Source organism: Octodon degus, unplaced genomic scaffold, assembly GCF_000260255.1.
Source record: "Octodon degus isolate 3935 unplaced genomic scaffold, OctDeg1.0 scaffold00021, whole genome shotgun sequence".
Taxonomy (NCBI): Eukaryota; Metazoa; Chordata; class Mammalia; order Rodentia; family Octodontidae; genus Octodon; species Octodon degus.
The window spans coordinates 15593862-15615811 of NW_004524597.1; the positions used below are offsets into that span (position 1 = coordinate 15593862).

Consider the following 21950-nt stretch of genomic DNA (forward strand, 5'->3'; position numbering starts at 1 on the left):
CATGTCTGTGTGTGCTTGTGTGATTCCTGCACACGAGGGGGATCATTTTAATCCAATAGTTTATTTTTGTTTTATTAGCATATTAAATATTTACAAATAGCTTTATTAGCTGTGCAGCCCATAGTTTTCGTCAAGCCTCAGTTTCCCCATCTGTACAGTGGCTGGATTATCCCTAGCAGTACTTCCAAATTGTATTTTAATAGTACTTGGAGAATGTTTTGCCAGTACATTTTTAACGCCCACCCTGAGCAATTCCTATTTATGATAAATGGTGAAACAATTGCAGTTTGAATGTGGTTTCCTATAATAACACTAAACATCATTTAGATTCACCAGTTAATTATTCACCATCTTTATCCACATTTGAATTTCTGTGCTACGAAATGGGAACTCTTAGAGTGACATTTATTTTCCATTAACCTAATGAGCTTTGTCTCCCTTTCCTCTCCTGTAGAGCAGTTCATTAGGAAGGGGAGGATGACTTAGTCTGAGATGTTGTTGTGCATTTTGGCTACAGTGCTCCCTCTGGAAGGGACAGGGTGCCAGCACTTTCACGCACTCTCTGGCAGTGAAGATTACAGAGCCTGAGCCACGCCTGCCATGTGGTCAGTGCCAGCATCAGGGAATGCCCCTGAGGCCAACTTCGTCCACAAGAGAATCAGAGACACTGTAGGATGCGTGCAGAGTAAAAGCAGAGGCAGCTAGGGGACAGGAGTGAGGCACGCTGCTGGAGTGTTATTATGGAAAAAAGCTGGACCCAGTAGTACACTACTGTGGGCTTAGGTAGTGGTTCCAGGAGGCGTTTTGTAAGAGTGGCTATAGGTTTACCAAAATGTCAAAATCCTGGGCTCAAGTCCTTGCACAGCCTCTTGGTACCAGGATGACCCTGGGCAGACCACTTCCCTTCTCCATGTCGGCTGTGCCTCCATCTCTCCAGGACACTATGACTTAAGGGCCCTTGGTAACTTCTCTTTGTGACCTGCCCCGTCCCGAGGTTTCAGAGCATCGTGGCAGTTCCCTAGCACTCCTGTGCCTGCTCATGCAGGGCCCTCTGGCAACTCCTCTTGGAAGCAGAGGTTGTTCTTGGGAGGAGGAGGAGGAGAAAGAGGAGGTAGAGAAGGAGGAGGAGGAGGAGGAGGAGGAGGAGGAGGAGGAGGATGACGACGAGTGCTTGCACATGGCACCACTTCCTTCTCATCAAGGGCGATGCTCTTCTGTGCCAAAAGGGCTGACCAGATAGCTCAGCAGATTAAAGTGCCTACTTCGGCAGATACATGGATTAGGGTTTGATCCCAGGCCTGCCATGCTGGCCCTGCCCCCAGAGCACGCTGAGACAACAAATGAGACTGGGCATGGTGGCAAGTGCCTGTAATCCCAGGGCTTAAGAGGCTGAAAACAGGAGGATCACTATGAGTCTGATCTATGCAGTGAGACCCTGTAGACCCTATACTAAATACATAAAAAAAAAGACTTAATAAAAATTGAAAAGCAAAGCCCACCTCTCTAATGGGGTCTCTTGGTAAGATTTCCTCCCTTCAGCCGGGACATCTGGGTTTGTATTCCAATCCTGCCACTTAGCTGCTTCGAGCCCTGGAGCAAATTACTGCTTCTGCTATAAAGCAGGAATCATAAGACTGCACACCTCCTAGAGTCATATTAAACGTATCAGTATCCGGTAACTGTTTGGAATAGGCCCTGAAATGCAGAATTCTCTCTATAAACGCAAACTAATACTATCTTTATAAAGGCAATAATCATAATAATAATAATGTCTATTTTTAAAGTGATTGTCATAGGAGTTAAATGTAATAACATGTGACAGAGAGCCTGGCTTGATGCCCAGCTCTCAGTTCAGTGTAGCAGATTGTGTGTGTATGTGTGTGTATTAGACCAATATCTTAATTTACCAAAGCAATAATACATCGGAGAAAACAAGGCTATGTGCTAAGAGCCAATTCATTTTTCAAAGGATTCCAAACTGCTAGTAAAGAAACAATAATGGCCAATCTGCAGGAACACATTCTAGGTTATCAGACGATACTCCTAATCCTTATTACTTGTGAAACTCTTGACAGATTACAGAGCGCTTTGTGACCCATGATTGTCCATGATTGGGGTCGTATCCAAATACAGAAGACAAGGGGTATTTTTTAACCTCTCTTCTTGCAGACAGAGAGAGCCAGAGAGGTGGCGTGACTCAGCCAAGACCCCTGCCACTGTCAAGGGGCAAGCTGGGCAGAGCAGGGACGCACTGTTCTCTTGGGAATATTCTGGACATTCTGAGATCCCAGGAAACAGTTTGCTTGTGGCCTGGAGGAATGAAGTCCCAGTATGGAGAAATGAAATTCCAGAAAGGAGCTACCTGTCTCCTGTTTCTTTAAACATCTGATGGGTGGGGCTGTGCCCTTCACGCTGGTCTCCTGAAGAGTCTAATCGAGGAGCTGCTTCTCTCAGGGATGCTCATCTACTGCTCTGTGTGCTAGTGCTCTGCTCTACGAGGGGACGGTGTGCTGTTGGGATGCCGTGTGGGGCTCCAGTGTCTTTCTGTTTCTCTCTGCCTTCTTCTCCATCTGGAGCATTGGCCACTGGAAGCTGTGGGCATTCAAGGTCACCCACCTTACTCCCAGTCCAAGAAGTGACTTCTTCGAGACCCACTTGATTATTATCCCTGAAAATCCACCAGAAAAGGAATGTGCTCAGCTCTGGGCAAAGATTCCTCTCTCTAAACACAGTGATTTTATCTGTCTGTCCTTAAATTGGCATCAGCGACCAGCTCAAGGGACAGAAGAGCATGACTTAGACCTTGGAAAGGAGTGTAGCCATTATTTGCTGAGAGGTGGCATCCATGTGGGTAGGCACAATATGTCCCACATGCACAACCTCTGGTGTGACATGCAGGCACAGAGGCGCCCTGCATCCCCTGTGATAGCTCTACAAGTCCCCACAAGGCCATCAGGCAGCACCCAGACCTGTGACATGGTCCCCACCATCCCTGGCATACTCATCACTACCTGCCTAGGGCTGCCTTGACTTCTGTCAGCAGAGCCTGGCCACCGCCTGAGGGACTCACCCGACACAGGAGGCTCTGAGGAGAAGACGGGAGGTCTTAGTGATGGCTTGGCACTCAATGTAAGACAGAATGACTTTGGTCCCTGACGCTGGGAGGGCAGTCATGGTGGCAGCTCACATTTGTTGGGTGCCAATGCTGTGCCAGGCACAGGCTGAGCTCGTATTTTAATTTCAGAGCAACTGTGTGGTTGGTGCCAGCCCCGTTTTGCAGATGGGAAACTGCGGGTCAGACAGGAGGAGGGTCTGGTCCAAGATCTTACACTATGGGTGGCAGAGGCAGGATCCAAGGAATTTAGACCCGGGACACTGCGCTCACAGGCCTTCCCTTGTCTTCCAGATTGGCCATCGGGACTTTGATGTAGAGAAGCGACTGCGAAGGGACCTCCGGAGGACTCACGCGCTGCTCTCAGATGTCCAGCTCCTTCTGGCGACCATGGAGGATGGCAAGACGTCCGTCAGCAAGGAGGAGCTGGAGAAGGTACACAGCCAGGTGGGTGCTGCTGGGTCCTCTTAAGAACTGCGCTGGGAGGGCACGCTCCCCCTCACCTCAAACTGTGCAGGGGCCCAGTTTTCAGAGACCTGCAGTGAGAGGGGAATATTTCAGTGGGGAAGCAGTATGGCCAGGGGAGGTGAGGATGGGGGAAGATTATGAAGGGCTGAGGACACCTGGCCCACTCTTTGGAGCTGAGGCACAGTGTGTCCATCTTAAGGGTTGGTGCCCAAGTGGGTAAGCATAAAGTGTGTTGTGTGAGTGCCTGTGTGTGTGTGTGTGTGTGCACATGTGTGTGTGTGTGTGTGTGTGTGTGTGTGTGAGAGAGAGAGAGAGAGAGGGGAGAGAGAGAGAGAGAGAGAGAGAGAGAGAGAGAGAGAGAGAGAGAGAGAGAGAGAACAAGAACCAGTGCTGGTATAGACCAAGTAGTAACAGTGCTAATGATGCCCATTCAGCTGCCAGCAACAGCAGCAGTTGCAGCAGGCTAATGATGACCAAATTTTCTGTTGGCCACTGGCTGTCACTTTGTGGAAATCCCTGCTCATGCCCTAGTACCCGCGATGTCTCTTATCACGTAGTGTTCTCAGGTCAACTAAGTACAGTGAGGACCACCAGCGAACTCCACATCACAGCGAGGTGCTGGATGATAGCGATGAGATGGTCCCCCAAAAGTACTCATCTAGAGGATGGAGGAATCAGAATTTGCACCCAGGTTGCGTGGCTCTGCCGTCTTTGTTAGCCTCAGAGGAGGACCTGAACAGCAGGTGGACAGGTGCAGGGGTGTAGAGGCCAGGCTAGGAGCTGGGGACCTCAAGTGACATGGAGAGCAAGGGCTGTGTCTGCTGCAGAGTGTGGCCCAGGGCAGGGGCGTTGAGAGCCTGAGTGGTTCTCACACGGCAGCTCAAGCCCCAGGGAGAGAGGCTCCTGGGGCTGAATGTGTAGCAGGGACTTGAGATTTGCTGCTGGGAATGTTGAACTGAGGGGTATGTGTCCTGTTCATCTTCTTCTGCCAGTGTCCCTGATGTCACAGTGCTCACGCCTCCCTCCCCCACAGGTGAAGTGAATGTATCTGAAAAGAAACCATGACGCTTGTGCTTCTGTTTTTTTTTTGTTGTTGTTGTTGTTGTTGTTGTTGTTTTTTTCCTTTTTTAAATATTCACAAGGATCCTCCCTCTGCAGGGTTAAAATGTGTGCTCTTGGGAAATAGTGGTATTTAATGAAGGTGCTTTGAGCTGAATCAAAGAGTGTCATTCTTCTGAAAGCCATCCTCCCCCATCTCTGCATCCGGCTCCTATCAAAGGGAATCCACAGCCTTGGCTTTCCAATGCTGTTGTCATGGAAATCGTTACAAGGATGGGCTCGAGTGGACCAGAGGTCAGGGTGTAGTTGCTTTGGCTCCCAGCACACATGTCCCGGATGCCAGAGTCAGCTCTAATCAAATACAGCAGCGATGACATTGGGCATTGCTGCCTCTCCTCTCTGATGGGTGGCATTTGTCCTTTGCCTGAGAGCTCCAGGGCCAGAGGCGGGGAGAGCAGAAAGGAAGAGGAGGATAGAGAGGGAGTTAATTTTGCTGCTGGCTGCTTCTTAAGTGTTGGCTATGGTGCCAAACATGGCCAGGCACTCATGTGTACAGAAGTACTTGTGCAACACCTACTGTGTGTCACACAGAAGACTAGCTGTGTGTCACATGCTTTCACAGGCAGGAAGGGGACAGCCAGACAGGGTGGTACCCACTGCTGTGGAACTTTACAGGGCAGACAAGGAGACAGACAGTGATGCGAGTAAATAGAATAATCCCACACCTTACTTTTGGTGTGGAGGGAGGCAGACAAGCTCATTGGTTAGAGTATCGCAGGGAGGGTCTCCTTTATAGTAGGTGACCTGCTGTGAGACCCCAAGAGGTGGGGCAGGAGAGCCTGGCACTGAGAGGCCCAGGAGCTTAGGATTTTACTCCAAGGGCTGAGAAGCCGGGGCAAACTCTGAGCAGAGCATGGCAGAATCAAATCTTTGGCTTTTTATTTTTATTTCATGGTTTTATTTTGAGACAGGGTCTCACTAAGTTGCCCAGGCTAGGTTGGAACTGGGTGCTCCTCTTGCCTCAACCATCCAGAGTGCTGCAGTTAAAAGGCAACGCTGCCACAACCAACTCCTTTTGCGGCTTAGAGACTCATTCCTCTGGGGGAGGAGGGTTGAAGAAGAGATGCTGGATACCTGTAGGAGGTGAAAGCGCCCCTTTTGGCTGGAAGGATTGGTCCTGTGGGTTGACAGAAAGGCCCAGAAGGGATACGCCTGGGCTCCTTTGGAAGTGATGACACTTGCAGATGAGGTCCAGTTAGAATAAAACCACATTATGTCAGGTAATCCTTGATCTAATCCCAGAAAGCAGATGGTCTTCTGTTGGTTCCTTCGACCCATTTTACTAGAAAGGAACCAGGGGCTCTGAGAGGTTGAACACTGTACCACAGGGTACACAGCTAGGCGAGTCTGGAAGCTGTCAATGCCAGTGCTTGCCACTTGGTTTGCTTCACCTGGGTCCTATTGATATTTGTCAAGTACCTACTGTGTACCAGAATTTTCCTTAGTGTTTTATGGACCCTCAGAGCTGGCTGTACACTAGAAAACTTTAGTACCACTTAAAAGCCCTTGATTCCTTGGATCCTACCCCCTAGATCATTTTTTATTTTTATTAAATCTGGATTGGGACAAGATTTTCATTTTTAAACCGCTATATCCAGAGCTTGTGATGCTGTTTTTGGGACCAGCATTTGGGAATCAGAGGCCTCCTTTATCCCATGAAGCACCCTCTAGAGTTGGGTGGCCAGGGGCCCATCCTGCAGATGAGGACACTGACTAGGAGGTGGAATCTGTGACAGACCTTAGTTCTGTCTGTTTTACAGTTAACTGAATTTAGACTCAAGAGGACAGTTGTGGCACCTGCTCATTTTATGACCTCCAAGCAGTGTTACCTGCCCCAGCCCATTTCTGGAAGAGCAGTGTTGCCGCTTCACCCAGGAGCTCCAGTGTCTGATGTGGGGAGAGCTGGCCGGGGCTTTGAATGAGGACTGGGCTCAGGCCTCTCCAGCTTTCCCATGGGCTGATGGGTGATGTGGTGGGAAGTGCCTGCTCATAAACCTCATTCATTCCACACACGGTCTTCACTCTGCGGTGAGCTAGATGGAGGCTGCAGGGACAAAAGGAGACACGGTCTTGGCTTTCAAGGGGCTCCCAGGCCATGGGAAGTGGACCTAGCAGCAGCCTATAGTCAGGCTGACTCTGTTGGAGGAGCAGTTGGGTCGGACTACAGAGGGCTTCCTTACTGCGGCTTTGGAAGAGGACCTGGTAGCTTCAGCCGGTTTTAAAAGATAAATTGCTGGTTGGGGAAGATAGATGTGAGCCTTCTGGATGGAAGCCACAGTACATAAAGAGATGGAATGGGAGCTCCTGGAGACAAGATGTATATTCAGCTTGGCATGACTTTGCTGGGGTAAAGGCTCAGGAGGTAAGGATAGAGGGGTAGAGCCAGTAACAGACGGTGGTCTAATGACCCCCTGGCTGAATTTATGCCAGAAGTGATAGGGAGCAATAGAAAGCTATTGGGCAGAGAAGGATACTGCTGGAAGCCCTTGGAAAACAGAGCATCTCCTGTCCGTAAGAGGAGGCTCCCCTCAGCCAACTGTCCCCACATTTTCAGCCTAAGGAATTGTTCCGATCTTTCCTCCCATGCTCCTCCACTGGAAACCTTGGGTATATCTTAATAAACACTTGCAGTGGTGACGCGCAGAGGACTCCCAGAGGCCGCAAAGAAGTAGCATGCCTGGAGGGTTCAAATCCTGTGTCTGCTATTCAGTACCTCTGTGATGGCGGGTGAGGCCCCATGCCTTTCAGAAACTGATTTCTTCACTAAGAATAAGGGGCTGAATACTTCAGGCTGATTGACTTGGTACAGAGCACCAGACCCTAGATTTGAAAAACTCTCTGAACTGCAAATTCTGAGACCATCATTTAAAGAAAGAATGCTTTCTCCTGGCTCCCTTATTCCACTCCCTGGTGTTGCACGATAGAAAGTCTCGGCCTCTGGACACAGGATTTTATGACTTCTTGGAACACGTAGGTGAGGCAAGGGGTGGGGTACATCTCATGACACCTGTTCTTTCAGAGCCAATTGCTAATTAATTCCCATGGAACTGTTTCCACTGGAAACAAACTAATCTGGAGACAGAAGCAATTCAACAACCAAGATACATAATTGAGATAATCACTGCACATAAATAACATCTGTGAGCAGCAGATGCTGGCACCTGCTCCAAGGAGAACGGAGGATGTTTGCTCTGGGGCACTGATTGGTTACTTGGTTGCTTTTTGTTGTCGTTCCAGTTTGATTCACATCTTTGACCTTTGTCTCCTCCCCAAAGGAAACATGCTATTTCCTTGTTGTTAAATAGAGAAAGATTTACACTGAACTCTTATTTTTCGTACCAGGAATCGAACTCATGACCTCGTGCTTGCCAGGCAGGCACTGTGTCACTGAGCTATATCGCCAGCCCTACATTAAACTCTTGACTCCATTACTTAACTCATGTGAGAGACTGGATTTGCCTCTTCCTGCTAGGATCAAAGTTGCCACCAAGACTGTCACTGTACCCCCTAAATAGTTATCTGGCTCCTCCCGCCTCCCTCTCTCTGCCCTGGTCTCTCTCACTGGATTTCTCTCTGCTCCACTGGCTTCCAGTCTTCTCTACACCATCTTTCTACCAGCTGATACTTGGACAATCTTAAAATGCAAACTGTCTTGGGTTTTTGCATTCAAGGTCCTTACGAGGCTTCCTGTTTGTCTCAGCATACCATCAGGGTTCTTTCATTTAACCTGCCCAGTGTGGAGTCCTTTTTCTGCCTTGGTGTCCCTCACGCCTGTTCCTACCTTGTCATCTCCCTAAATCGTGTTCCTCGCGAGACTCTTGCCTCTTCCCTCAGCTCTTTCTCTGCCGGTGGGGTGTCTGTGTACCCTCTGAAGTTGAGTTTGAGCATATGATCTTGGGGTCATCTCTAGCTCCCATAACCTGGAGTGATATCCCCGCCAAGACCTCAAAGTCTCCTGGGCTTAGCCCTGGGCCAGTACGTGCCATTCTTTTACAATCACCCCCTTTTTAAAAAACACGTTTTCTTTTTATTAATTTTATTGAGAAACAAATAGCAATGAGACAGTTTCAAAACCAATTAGTAGGACAGTTTCAATAATTAATACATTGAATATTGTCTTCATAGTGGTTATTCATTGTACAAGGTGCAGACATGATATCTTGTCCAAACACTATTAGTACAAATCTTTCTTCTCATTGAATTAAGAGCAAGTAGCTACATATCTATCCTATTTTGTATATACAGATACAAAATGGTCCTTCATTTATATCCCCTGTTTTGTTTGGTTTTGTCAGGGAAGGGTATTCCATTGCCATTTAAATATTGTAGGTGCATGAATTCAGCAAAATAATTCAATATAGCCCAGTAGTCCATGATAGTAGTGGGTTATCCATAGAACTGGCAATGCCAGAAGTTGTTGACTTGAGCCTTTTACAGCTCAGCATATTAATATGGCTTTCCTTTTTATACCTTGCAAACCACATTTTTTTCATGGCTCCTCAAAGACCAGGACTGGAATGAGTAAGACTCATCCAGAGTCCCAAAGTCAACTCAAGGTGGAACTGGGGTTTGATCAGGGAGCCTGATTGTGGAGCCGGCCTGGTTGACCAATACCCACATGCAAGCCAGTGTCTAATGGTCATGCTGCCATCACAGGGCCTGTGTGTCTGTCCTGGAACGCATGAGTGCAACTGTGGGCCATTCTACCTGCCTCGGCTTCTGCTGTCACCCAGGTGAGGCCATTGGCCTGGTGCCTCTTCTTTACCACAAGTTCCCAGTGGTGATTACTGCACAGTCAGAGGCCCTCATTAGTGCCTAGAAGACAGATTACCCCGATCCATCCTCAGAACCCTTAATTGGGACATTTGTCACCATGTGTCACCTATGCTTCCATGAGACGTTGGGAAGAGTTAATATGCTCTGGGCAGATCACCCTGATGGGAGCCCCTGGGTGAGCAGGCATCTCCTCAGAACAGGTGGCTTTGTTTGGGGTTTATTGAAGAGATTTTTTTTTTTTGAGATTATGTGAGAGGTCATTGATTCAGTATTAACATAGCCTCCTGTCAGAGGAGATAAAGACCATTCCGTAATTGGTTAAAAACATGGTCATTACAGTCCTGTTCACTTCACAAATATTGACACATTTGAGGCTGGAATGAATCAAGGCTGGAGAAGCCAGTTCAATCAAAGGCAAGAAATACTGTCTTCTCCCTGAAAGAACTCCCTGAATAGCCATGGGGCCCAGCCCCACTAAGCAATCACTGGCCCCACAGGGTCATGTAACCGTCCTACCCACAGTGCAGCTCGGGGGAGCATCAGCTGTCTGCACATTATCAGGCACAGTGACAAATACATCAAGGTCACAAAATGACTTGCGTCCTCCTCCCTCCAAACCTGCTTTCCACGAGCGCAGGGGCCCATGTGGGTAGAACTGCTACTAGCAAGCGCTTGGCATGTGAGTCAGGACTGGCTGGCGGGCTGGTGCAGCAACTGATCGTTGTTCTGTGTGGATTTGGGCTATGGTGCTTAGAGCTTATGAGAACAGTAGTCACATGGTAATATTTCAGGGGGGACATGTCTGTAGGCTCTAGGTCTAGATATATAGGATCTCTGGATCACAGTTGCTAGTCTGCAGCTGGTACTGCCTTGTGGTTTTCCAAAGTGGCTGCGGGTATTTCTGTCTGGCTCACAGTGTGAGGGTCACAGGGCTCCTGACCCTGGCTTGGGTGTGGTTGTTGGTCATCTTTGTCTTTTAGCCACATGGGAGGAAGGGTCTCTGCCAATCTGTTTTGCATCTCCCTGATGAATGATAATACATAGTTGGGTCACCTTCTCAAAGCACTTTGGCCACTGGGGTCTATACTTTTGCCTGCTCAAGGTATGTCCTCATTTTTCTATTGAGTTGCCTGAGTTTTTTTTTAATGATTTGCAGGATATTGTCAGTATAAATGCTTTGCTGGATATGCCTGCTCCAAATGTTCCCTCCCACTTTGTGGCTTACTATTATATTTTGCTAATGATGTCCCTTCTGGAAGGGATGCTTTTAGGTTGATTAGACTAATCTTTATTTGTAGGCATCTTGGAATCTAGGTATCAGTGGGTCAGGCAGAGAGTGCTGTGCTTGGCTGAACCAGTTAAGTGGGCACTGGTGCCCAGACAAAGTCCTGGACCCAGGTACACCCTCCCTGCAGGGTGCATTTATCTGTAAAATCATTCCATCTTTGGGGTTCCCAAGCTTTCTTTTCTAAAGTGAGGGAAATTTCAACAACATGGGTGTTTCCCAAAACTTGTGTTTGTGTGTGTATGTGTTTGTTTTGTTTTTAGCAAAAGAATTGTCACACTGGGAGAAAATATCATTAAGACATTTTCTGCCCTGACCATTCTTTGGCTAAGATTCAGCTGAACTGCATGTGTTTGGGTTTTGCTGGGCAAGGCTGTGGTCTTCTCCCTATCCAAGTGATTTCCTCCTGCAGGAGAAGGTCTTGCCCAGAGCTTCTGCCTCTGGTTTGTCCTCTGGAGTGACTGGATGCCAAGTGGTGTCTGGAGTGAGACATCATGGTGGTGGGGGGGAACCTGCTGGCCATTGCTCCTGGGGGATGTTGAGGGGACTTGTGAGTGGACTGGAGTTGAGATCACCTTCAGACTCTACCATCAAGCAACCTTCCTTGACCAGGGCAGGTTCCCTGATAACAATTTTTCTAACTCTGAAAAAAATGGAGAAAATAAGGGTTCAGGAAGAGTTTGGATCCACCAATGGGTGATAGTCCCCTTGAAAAATGGAAGGAAAATTCTGGAATATTTAGCGTATGCCTGAATAGCTTGAGATCAAGAAGGCAGGAAGTAGCCACAGTTGAGTCCTGGGAAGTTTTCACCTGAGGGCCACTTTCATCAGCTTCTTGTCCTGGCTGGACTTCTGGGTAGGGGGGAACTGTTCTGACAGTTCTGATAAGTTTGTGTTGAGCGTTTTGGTTTCTGGTGTCTGCGGCTTGAGCCATGAGGGATTCCCTTCAGGGGGAGCCCTGCTGCTGGAGGTCAGTTCTTCACAGTTCCCAAGGGGGTGTCAGGGCTTGGAATGAGCTGAGATTAACCCACCAAAGTCATGCTCTCTTGAACAGAATGCTTTCCCGGTGGCATTTGCAATGCAGTATTTTTAAATCCCCTGACTTGTTCAGCCAGACCCAGAAATCCAGGATCTAAGCGCTCCACTGAAAGAACAGAATTTTCCCTCTGCCCACCCCTTTCCATATGTCTGGCCAGCTCCTCAAGGAGCTTATCAAGTCCAAAGCAAACATGTCGCCCAGGTATTTAAAGCAGGCAGATGGCTTGCATAGGAAAGTGATGCGGTGCCTGGGTTTGCAGTTGATGTGTGTGTGACAGGAATCTCAATTGCTGACACACTGAATGGAAAGGAGGTGGGGGCTGGGAGAGGGCTCTGGGAAGAGCTCTGCAGTGGGCTGGTGCACAGCGGGTCAGTGGGTCACCACAGAACCACCCAGGCTGGGCACTGCGCTGGCTTGGATCTGACCGTGCAGACTTCACTCACCCTCCCTGGACTGAAGTGTCCCTGTTTGCAAAATGATGAGGCTGATTTCCCCGCAGACAGAGCTGTTGTGAACTGCACTGACTGTGAATGTCAAAAGTCTGCACAGGGCCTGATGCAGTGTGTGTTAAAGAAATTCTTCCCCCACCCCCAGAAAGAAGAGAAATTTCCCCCTGCCTTTGCACTCTCTCCATATGGCTCTCATCTATGACGACAGGGACATCACCCAGAACTGCCTGGTACTCAGGAGCAATCCTGAGGTCAAGCAGAATCGAGGACCAATCCTAGATCTCTAGCTCTGATCTTGTTCCCTTGAGCAAGTTTCTCAGCCACTCTGTTGGTTTCCTTCACATACAAAATGCATATGAAGAGAGAGCAGGAGGAGGTATCCCTCCATTGAGAAATTGTGAAAATGAGGACAATTTAGCCTCTCATGGGTAGGAACCCATACACAGGAGAGTTAGACCATAACAAGGGCAATTCTTTCACAAGATTTTGATAGAACTATGTTGGACCAACTTGTTGGAAAGCTAGCAGCAACAAGTGTTATGAGTGAGTGGTTTTGGGTGCTTACTGCAGGCCTGCATGATATATATATATATATATATATATATATATATATATTCCCCAAATCCTTTTGCCATATCCTGTATCTGTATCTGATACATCCTGCATCTGGTTCTGGGTTTTAGCAATTTTGCTCAAATTGGCTTGAGTAGAAAAAAGAGAAAAGCTGAGAAGCTTTGCTGCCTTCAGGTGTGGCAGGTTCTAGTTGTTCCAACTGTATCATCAAAAGTGTGTCTGCTTCTACCTCCTGCCTCATTTCCTCCAAGGCTGGCTTGTACTCATAGGCAAACACTTCCTTTTTAGTAGCCCTGGGGTCCCCAACACTTCAGCCTTCTAAAGTTGTGCTTCAGAAAGAGGAAACTTTGTGTCCAGGGTTCCCACAAAAGTCCTGGCATTGGCTTCAACCAATCATGTGGCCAGCAGGAGGAAGAAGCTCTGTTGGGCATGGCTGGGCTCCGAGCCTCTCTAGGCTGGCATGGGACCAGCATGACCAGTGGAACGTGGGTGTGTGGGAATGGACATGGAGAAGGGGACTGAGCAGGTGCCATGGTAGGCTTCTGCTACAGAGCACCTGTGGTGAGAGTGTGGTGTAATGGCTCAGAGTGGAAACCCAGGGACAGACTACCTCAGTCCATCCCCTGCTTCTGCCATACTTCTTACGTCTATGACTTTGAGGAAGTCAGTTAACTTCTTCAGTCTTCAACTAGAGCAACAGGGATGATTGTTGGCATGACCTTAGACAGTGGTGGAGACTAAGTAATTCATACACAGAAAGTGTTTCAAGCAGAACAGAGTAAGACCTCATCCTTGTAGGCTTTGTCCTTGGCTTCCTACAGCTTGTGGGGTAGCAGCTTATATGGCTGTCCCCCAAAATCCTGCTCCATGGATGAGGAACATTTCCTCTCACATTTTGTATATGAAGCAAGCCAACAGAGTAGCTGAGAAACTTGTTCATGGTAACAAGATCAGAGGTAGAGGATCAGCAATTGGAGCTCAGTTCTGCTTGATCTCAGGATTGCTCAAGCACCATGCAGTTCTAGATGATGTCCATGGTCCCCTGTCATTATAGCTGAGTACGGAAAGAGTGCATACCACCTGCCACCAACATTTGATCCTAATCAAATGCTGGTGATGTTAATCTGATCTTGCCCCTGTGAACTCCAGGCTTCCAGGACCTGCAGCATCCTGCTACAATCACTGCAGTGTCAGGGCCTCAGCAGTTACCCCCAGCAAAGCTTAGGGATACTTACCTGAAGCCTAGGGTTGGGAAGCATGTTTGAACCTGTAGCTGTAGTTCAGGGAGAACTGGGGTGGATATGTGTCCATTTCATAGATGGAGATCCTTGTCTCCATGTCTCCAAGGATTGGGGAAGCCCTGAAGCCCCTTTTGGTGGGCATCCACCTTTCAGAGTTTGAGTTTTGGGGCCAGAGGCTGATTTAACAAGAGAGGACATAGTGACTGATTGTGAGCAGATGGGAGGGGAGCCTTCCCCTTGGTGAAGGTGTTCAGGGGTTCAGAATCCCATGCTTGTGCCACTGTGGTGTGGATCCTACAACAAGCAAAGCTTGGAAGAGGGAAGAAGACACGATGCCCTTGAGCACAAACCAGATACCCTCTGCTGCTGAGAGTCTGCCTTGGGCCCACCCTGCAGTTGGGTAGGGAGAGAGGTGCAAATCTCAGGGTCTTGCTTCACCCTACATCTCCACCCCTCCATGAGTGAACCCAGGTGACCCCCTCCTTGGGGATGTGACTAGGTCTTGAAACCAAAAAGTCAGCTGTCACCTAGGTCTTTGATGCCAGGCTGACTGCAGGGGAGGGATGGGGACTGAACCGTCCCGAGGAGGTTCTGGCCCCTGGTTGCCTCTCTAATGTCTCCCAGGAAAGGCATTTTCAGGGCAGTGTTGAGCCGGTTTGTCCTCCACAGGAGGATCTGAGGCAGCCCTTCTGTGACATGCTGCCTGACTTCATAAAAACATCAGTCAAAATGCCTCAATATGGAAATAATGTGCCGTGAGTTATTCTTACACCGGGTCATCCATAATGGGAAATCAGCCTGTGATGGGCCTGTATTTCTTCTCACTCCCTAAAGTGTCATAAATTGAAACTTTTAAAGCTTGGCATGAAGGTAGCTTGTCAGCCTGGAGCCTGCCCGGTGGAGCCCTGGGGCTGAGATTCCATTAAACCTGGACCTCCTTGACGTAGATGCCTCTGGGCTGAGCGACCTTTCTCCCTGCCCCTCACGGTCAACCAGGGCTTCAGAGTTCATGCAGCGCTGGGTTCAAGCTCTTCCTGGCTCTGTGTCCTCTGCTTTATTTTCTTCACCTCTAAAAATGCCAACTTCCCAGGCTCTTCCAGGCCTGAAAAGGAACTCACAGTAACAAGGACAGTAACAACTGTCAGCGTTTGGTGGTGTTCCTCAGTGCCAGGCACTGGGCTTAGCACTTTCTGTGTTTTCACAGAGTAATATTGCACAGATTCTCAGGTGTAATGTTCCTCATTTTCTGGATGAGGAAACTAAGGCCTAGCAAGCTCAGATGACCGGTGGATAAAGGCAAGGGCCTGAGGTCTGGCTCCATACTGTGCCGTCTGGCACCTAGAAGCGCCAGTGCCTGCTGCCTTTCTTCCCCACCCTGTGGCGTAAGCTCTTTCACCGCTGGGAGGTTCCTGGAAGAGAACGTAGAGAAGGGCTGCCGGGGCCACCCCATCTGTCTCTTCAAAGGTTGAGTTCTCTCTTGGTCTTCAGACTTGGTCCAGGTCCTTGGGATGGCGGCCAAGTGGCATCTACTGCAGCTGCAGCATCCAGCTGGACTACAGATCTCTGTCCCCATGCATTTCTACCATTTTGCCCATGCAGTAGGGGCTTTCCTTGATGCAGAGAAGCTCAGTGGTAAGGGCTCAGGCTTGACTTGGATCAGAGAGGCTGGCTGGCTGGGGGACACTGGACAAGTCTCTGCCCACTGTAAGCCTGTTTCCTCAATTATCCTAGGGTACTTATGGTGCCCCTCTGTCCCCATGGCAGCTTTTTGAAGCAAGCAGAGAATGCACAGTGCCCAGGGAGTGGTCCCCAAGATGCAGGAATGGGCAGAGCTATAACTGCCAAAACCAAACAGTCTAAACTAATCCTAGCTCCAGCCGGGTAACAGCTGAGAGGAGAGTGAGCAGCTGTCCTCAGGGATGATACTCCTGCTGCTTGCCCCACAGCCCTCTGGATACTGCTCTGGAGACCTTTTGTAAACTGGGGCTAGAGAGAAGGCCATCTGTGTGCTGTGGCCAGAGGACCCATGGGGTCACGGTGATGCTGGGCACGGGGCAGGTGGGACCTGCAAGCGGGGTGGGCTGCCTGTGCCCTACCTGCCCTTGCGCTTCTCCTTCACCTGCTCTCCCTCCTTGGGCTCCTTGGCCGAGCAGCAGAGCTGTGCATGATGCTGCCCCCATGCCATCACGCAGCTCCTCCTCTGTTATATGTGTCATCAGCTCCCCTAATGGCCCATCTGCTTCCTACTGCCTCACCTTTGTTCTGTGCATGCCCAACAGTGTGGACATTCCCATGTCTTCCTGCTTCTCTCCAGTTGGAGCACCTGCTTCATCCCTTCTGGAGGACCACAGCCTTCCTGGCTCTTCTGTCTTCCGTTGGCCCAGTCCCACCAAGGGAGGTCGCACCACCTACCTCCTTAGAGGAGGCTTCCCTGCGGATGGAGATGATAGCTCACCTAGTCATAGAAGGCCACGCTCACCCATCTGACCTCTGCTCTGTTCCTTCCCCTCTCTGCATAGTGGCTTGGCCACGCCAGCAGCCCTTCCACTTTCAAGAATTTCATTTGTTCCTTTCCCTGCTGCAGGACCTTGGCACTTGTTGCTGTCTCTGCCCAGGGCACTGTTCCTCCTAATCTGCAAAGCTGCCTCTTTTGCATCTTTTACATCTTAGCTAAAATGTTTTCCCTATTTGAGGCCCCTGACTCCAAGGAAGGGCAGATTGTGCCCTGCCGGTCTGCTCTGCTTTCAGGGAGCCCTCCTGCCACTGCCCAGCTGGCCAGAGAGTCTGGGATCACCTGCTAGAAACTCAGCCTCACATCTGACACCTCATTTGTGCCACCACTGATTGTGCTTTAAGTGCTGGTCACCTCCCTGTGCTCTGCATTATTTTCCTCCCTGTGCCTCTCTCCCCCCAGTTGCCATGGAAATGAGCCACCCAGCTTTCCTCTGTAGGCCCTGAGCTGTACCCATCTGTAGGATTGCAGTGTTCTTGGGGGCTCAGAAAGGTGGCTGTGTGTTCAGCCCCTGGCGGTTGGACAGGCTGGGCAAGCACACCAACGTGGGAGGGCTCCTGGAGTCCCAGCGCCTCAGACACGGGCAGTTCACTGCCACCCACAGGCCAGGACCCTCCCTGCTCCCTGCCTCATTTTCCTCATCTGTAAAATGGGGGTATTTGCAGTGTGCACTGGGAAGACTGGGCTGGAGGAACAGAAGAGAACGTAAGAGAAAACTTTCTGTCTGTCTGCCAGCAGCAGCTTTACAATGAAGTCTTCTGAAGGCTGGCCTGGGGCTTTGGAAGGTGTGCTCCGCAGGGAAACTCTCTGCTTTCAGCTGTGTGGCTTCTGGCACTGTGCTGCCTCTCTCTGAGCCCTAAGTGTTTTCTTAGGTGAGTTTTCTGTTTGGAGTTTCTGGACTTCAGGAATCAAGGAGAAGCTGCCAGTTTCAGACTGGGCTTGGTTTTGCACACAGGTGTAGGTTCTCCAGGGGGAGCACCTGTCTTCTGGGTCTGCTGATGCAGCTAGTTGTGCCTGTCTTGGCCTCACTTTCCAGCTTAAAATACTGACTGTGTGCAAGTGGGCACAAGAAGAAAAAGAAAGTGGTCGAGAAAGATTTAAGTCGGTTGCTTTTAGCCTTTGAGAACCTTATAAAAGCTGTGAACCTAGATTGCTCGTGAGGATACTTCGCAGTTTACAGGTTTATAGACGGACTTTTAACCCCAAATCCTGCCTAAGAAACACTGCCTTGGCAGGTGCCCGCCAGCCCTCGCTGTGCCTGTGGGATGCCTCCAGCATTTCTCATCGCTTTCTCCCCATCCTGCACCCCTTCTTTCCTGTGCTCCCCAGAGGTGGTCATGACTTATCCCTGCCCATCCCCCGAGGAGGGCAGGGCCGGGTTGATCACTCCCTGAGTGTCATGCGCCTGGCAGTGCAGGGTGTCCAGGCCCGTGGCACACACCCCAGGGCTGCAGTCATGGCTCAGATGTATGTCTGTGCCTGGGATATTTGAGTGGGTGCAGGGCCTGGCTGCCCGAGATGCAGATACATTAGTTCCGCTGGTTGTAGTGTGCATTGATGATGAGGTGACATTGCTCTGCTGCCCTTGAAGAGTGGGCTGGGCTGCACTGGGGCTGGGCATTCGGGGCGGCAGCTTCAGCGGGACTCAGGTTTTTCCTTGTCCCCCATGGCCTGGGCCAGCTGGAGCAGAGTGAGGCCAAGTGTGAGGATGCCCTGAAGACCCAGAAGGCGCTGACTCTGGACCTGGAGAGCATGCACAGTGAGCTGGAGAACATGACCCGGAGCAAGACCCTGGTACTGTCCCTTCCTGCAGCTGGGGAGGCCTGCACTAGTGTGGGCCTACTGGGTGCTCAGTGCTATAAAGGGGCAGTTACTGGGAAGCTACTGTATATGCCCCACTGTGGGCATAGTTGGTATCACCTTGGAGACCTAGACCTCCATTGTGGACCTGCTGGGTGCTGCCTTGGAGTGTAGACCTCCATTCATAATTTAGCTTTATAGGAAGGACAGAGGCATTTACTGTGGATCTGTTGGACACTTGCACTCTGACTGTGCAGAGATCCTACTGTATATACTTCCATCTGCAAAGGTAAGATAAGCAAGGGAGCCTGTTGTGGACCTACTGTGTGCTCAGTACTGTGAGGATGCAGCCGGTATGAGCCTCCGCACCTTGAGTGGGAACTTGAATGCTTATTGTGTACCCACAATGTGCTCACCACTATACATGGTTCCCAGGCAGCTATAGTAGTCCTACTGTGTGCTCGTCTTCATGAAGGACTTGGTCCTTAGTATTGAACTATATATTTTTCCTATAAGAAGATGAAGGTATTTCTCATGAGCCCACTTCGATTCACTACAATAAAAAGATCCTGCCATTTATAATAGGTCTACTTTGTGCTCTCCACCAAATGGGGACAAATAAACACATGTTCTAGGTCCGTGACACTGGAAGACATTGGGTATGGGCTTCAGTGCTCTTGTCTGGGTGTACAGGGTTGGCTTAAATTTATATTCAGTGTGTAAAATCCTAAAGGTGTAGGTAGAGTTAGAGATTTATAAGCAAAAGCTTATCTCATGATTCCTCCTGGCCCTTTCATCCTAAATTTTCTTTGCACTAAATTAAGAGGGACTTGCCCACACACATTCTTACACACACACACACACACACACACACACACACGTACACACACACTCATACAGGATTGTACCCATGCACTTATATACAAAACCACCAGACTCACGTACAAAATAAATGCCCTCAGAAGTAAAATATGCAAGCAGATTTGTACACCCACCTAACAGACATTTGTCAGGAGCCTCCTGTAGTCCCAGCCTGGTGCTTAGTGCTGGAGATACACCTGTAAGCAAAACCAAGTCCTTGTTCTCAGGGAGGTGACAGGTGTGCACTTCCGTGTCTGTACTGTGTGTATAAAATGCACTACATAGACTCCTACGGGTGCTCACATGAGTAGCTCACCTGGTCATCTGCACACCCAGCGCACACACACAGCAGCAGCAGCACGCGCATTGTCACCCACCGCCCTTACCTGTAGATGGCCACAACCTCATGCTCCCATAGCCGAGGGCCCGGTTCCCTGTCAGGCTCCTTCCTGCACTGCTACCCTGTGACCTCACCCCAGCTGCTGGCCTGCCTCTTGCCAGGTGGATGAGCAGCTGTACCGGCTGCAGTTTGAGCGGGCAGATCTCCTGAAGCGCATTGACGAGGACCAGGATGACCTGAATGACCTCATGCAGAAGCACAAGGACCTCATTGCCCAGGTGAAGTGCAAGCTTCTGCGGGGAGGGCTGACAGAGGAACGCGGAGGGGGTCAAAGCACTTGGACTGTTCCCTGGTCTTTGGATTTTAGAGGAATATGTGCCAGATTGGCAGTAATTAGAAATTTCACGTCACCCTAAGGGAGGAGACTATCACCTTCAGATAGCAGGTGCATCTCTAGAGGACTTCTCTACCCAGAAAATATTTGATTTAATCATACATCTATCAGCCCATCCACTATCTATTTGCTCATCACCCCATCCATGCAACTACCGAACCATTCATTCACCCATCCATCTACCCAGCTATCTATCTGTTTATCCACCCATCCCAAGCCCATCATTTTATTCATCAACCCATCCATCCAACCATCCATCCATCCTTTCACTCATTTATTCATTCACTATCTAGAAATGTATTCACCTATCCATTAATTCACTTGCCCACCTCCTGTTTATTGAGGATGCCCTGTCTGTGTGGCACCACACACATGTGAGGAACTGCAGCGGTTGCTTGCCTGTCCCCTTCTCATTCCTGCCTCCATGTAGTCCAGGGTTCATGAGCTCGGCAGACCTTATCACATCATCCCCCAGAGGAGAGAAGGGACTTGAAAACTGAACCCAGAATGGAAGTGAACATGGTTTTGTGAGTCTGAACCTCTACTGGGAGTCATAGAAGGCTTCTCTGAGGAAGTGGCACTGGATAAGAATTGGAATGAGGAGCAGGAGTTAATTAGATCAGAGTGGGAAAGTAGGGATCTGCACAGTATTCCAGACACAAGAAGCAGCACATGTAGGGGGCTGTGGTGGTACATTTTGAGAGGCTGAAAGGAAGCCCGTGAGGGGAATGTGTGCCAGATGAGTTCTATTAGCAAGGCCAGGAGAGGAGAGCCTCCTCAGGGTCTTAGAAACTGTAATGAGCTCATGTCTTATTTTGTAAATGATTGGAATTATTGGACAGATATTTAAGGGCCAGAATAGTTGCAGAGGATGGGCTGGCCTGTCAGCTCCACGGGGCAGGACTGTCCTCTGCCGTGTCCAGTGCTGCATCCGGAGCTGAGAAGAGTGCTCAGCAAGGAGCCAGTGCCCAGTGAATCTCTATTAAATGACTGACAGCTCCAGCTGTGCAAGAGAAAAACACCCTGGCTTGCGCCAGGCAGGAAGGGTGGAGATGAGCAGATAGACAGCTGGGGGATGGCCAGCAGGCAGGATGCCAGCAGGGGTGCGGCAGGAGTTCTGAGAGCTGGGAGAGGTGACCAGGAGCCCCAGATGATTTCCCATATACATAATGGGGGAGAAGAGCCTCACCCGGGATCAATGAATGTCTTCCACGCTGTGAGTGGGTGTCAGTGCCCCCAGGCTCCACACAGCCAACAGACTCGAGCGGAGGGCACTTCTGCTGGACAAGGGGCCCTCGTAACAAAAGCAATTAGTGGTTGGTATCACTAGCACTGTAATAGCTAGCAAAAGAGTCCATGCTACCTTTTGCCTTAGTCAATCACTTATTTTTGCCCAAAATGTAAGTTTATTTGTTGAGTTATAAAACCAACATGTACTTAACAACCATTATAAAAATTTAGTGAATACACATGGGAAGTAGGAAGTGGAGAGGCGTCTCATTCTCAGGAGTTCCTCTCTGCACAAATAATCAAGCTCAGTCATTGGCTCTACCTTTTCATAGGATCTTTCCTTTCCACCACTGCCTGGAATCTCTGAGTGAACCCTATGGATAGTGGCCCGGCAGATGTTCTCAGCCCATTTTATACATGGGAAGACCGGGTTGCAGAGGGGTTTCTTGGCTTGCCATGGCCAAGTCTAGGACCGCAACACTTGACCTTAGAGCTGTTCTCCCTGCTGCCCTGTGGCCAGATTGTTTCAGTCTGGGCTGTCTAGGGTGCATCATGAAGTGCGGGGCAGCGGACAGGCCATAGGCTGAGGTAATTGGAGTGATTCAGCCAACACTGAGAAGGAGGAGGTTGGGATGGTGGGAGAGGTACTGTTTGAGAAGTGACCATTGCTGTCAGAGTCCTGAAAGACATAGACGTCTGTGGGTGAGGGAGAAGGGACTCTCATGGGAGTCCCTTGCAGTATTCCCAGCAA

The 21950-nt window shown here is 49.6% G+C and overlaps 1 protein-coding gene across 3 annotated transcripts in view; it reads left to right on the top strand.

Annotated features, from left to right (window-relative positions):
- The window catches only part of Myo18b (myosin XVIIIB), a 279250-nt gene that overhangs the window by 175420 nt on the left and 81880 nt on the right, over positions 1–21950 (top strand). For all 3 annotated transcript variants that reach the window (XM_023711848.1, XM_023711846.1, XM_023711845.1), the window contains 3 exons: positions 3407–3559; positions 18255–18368; positions 19737–19853. In XM_023711848.1, the coding sequence (XP_023567616.1) occupies positions 3407–3559; positions 18255–18368; positions 19737–19853 (384 nt within the window). The remainder of the gene's footprint in view (positions 1–3406; positions 3560–18254; positions 18369–19736; positions 19854–21950) is intronic.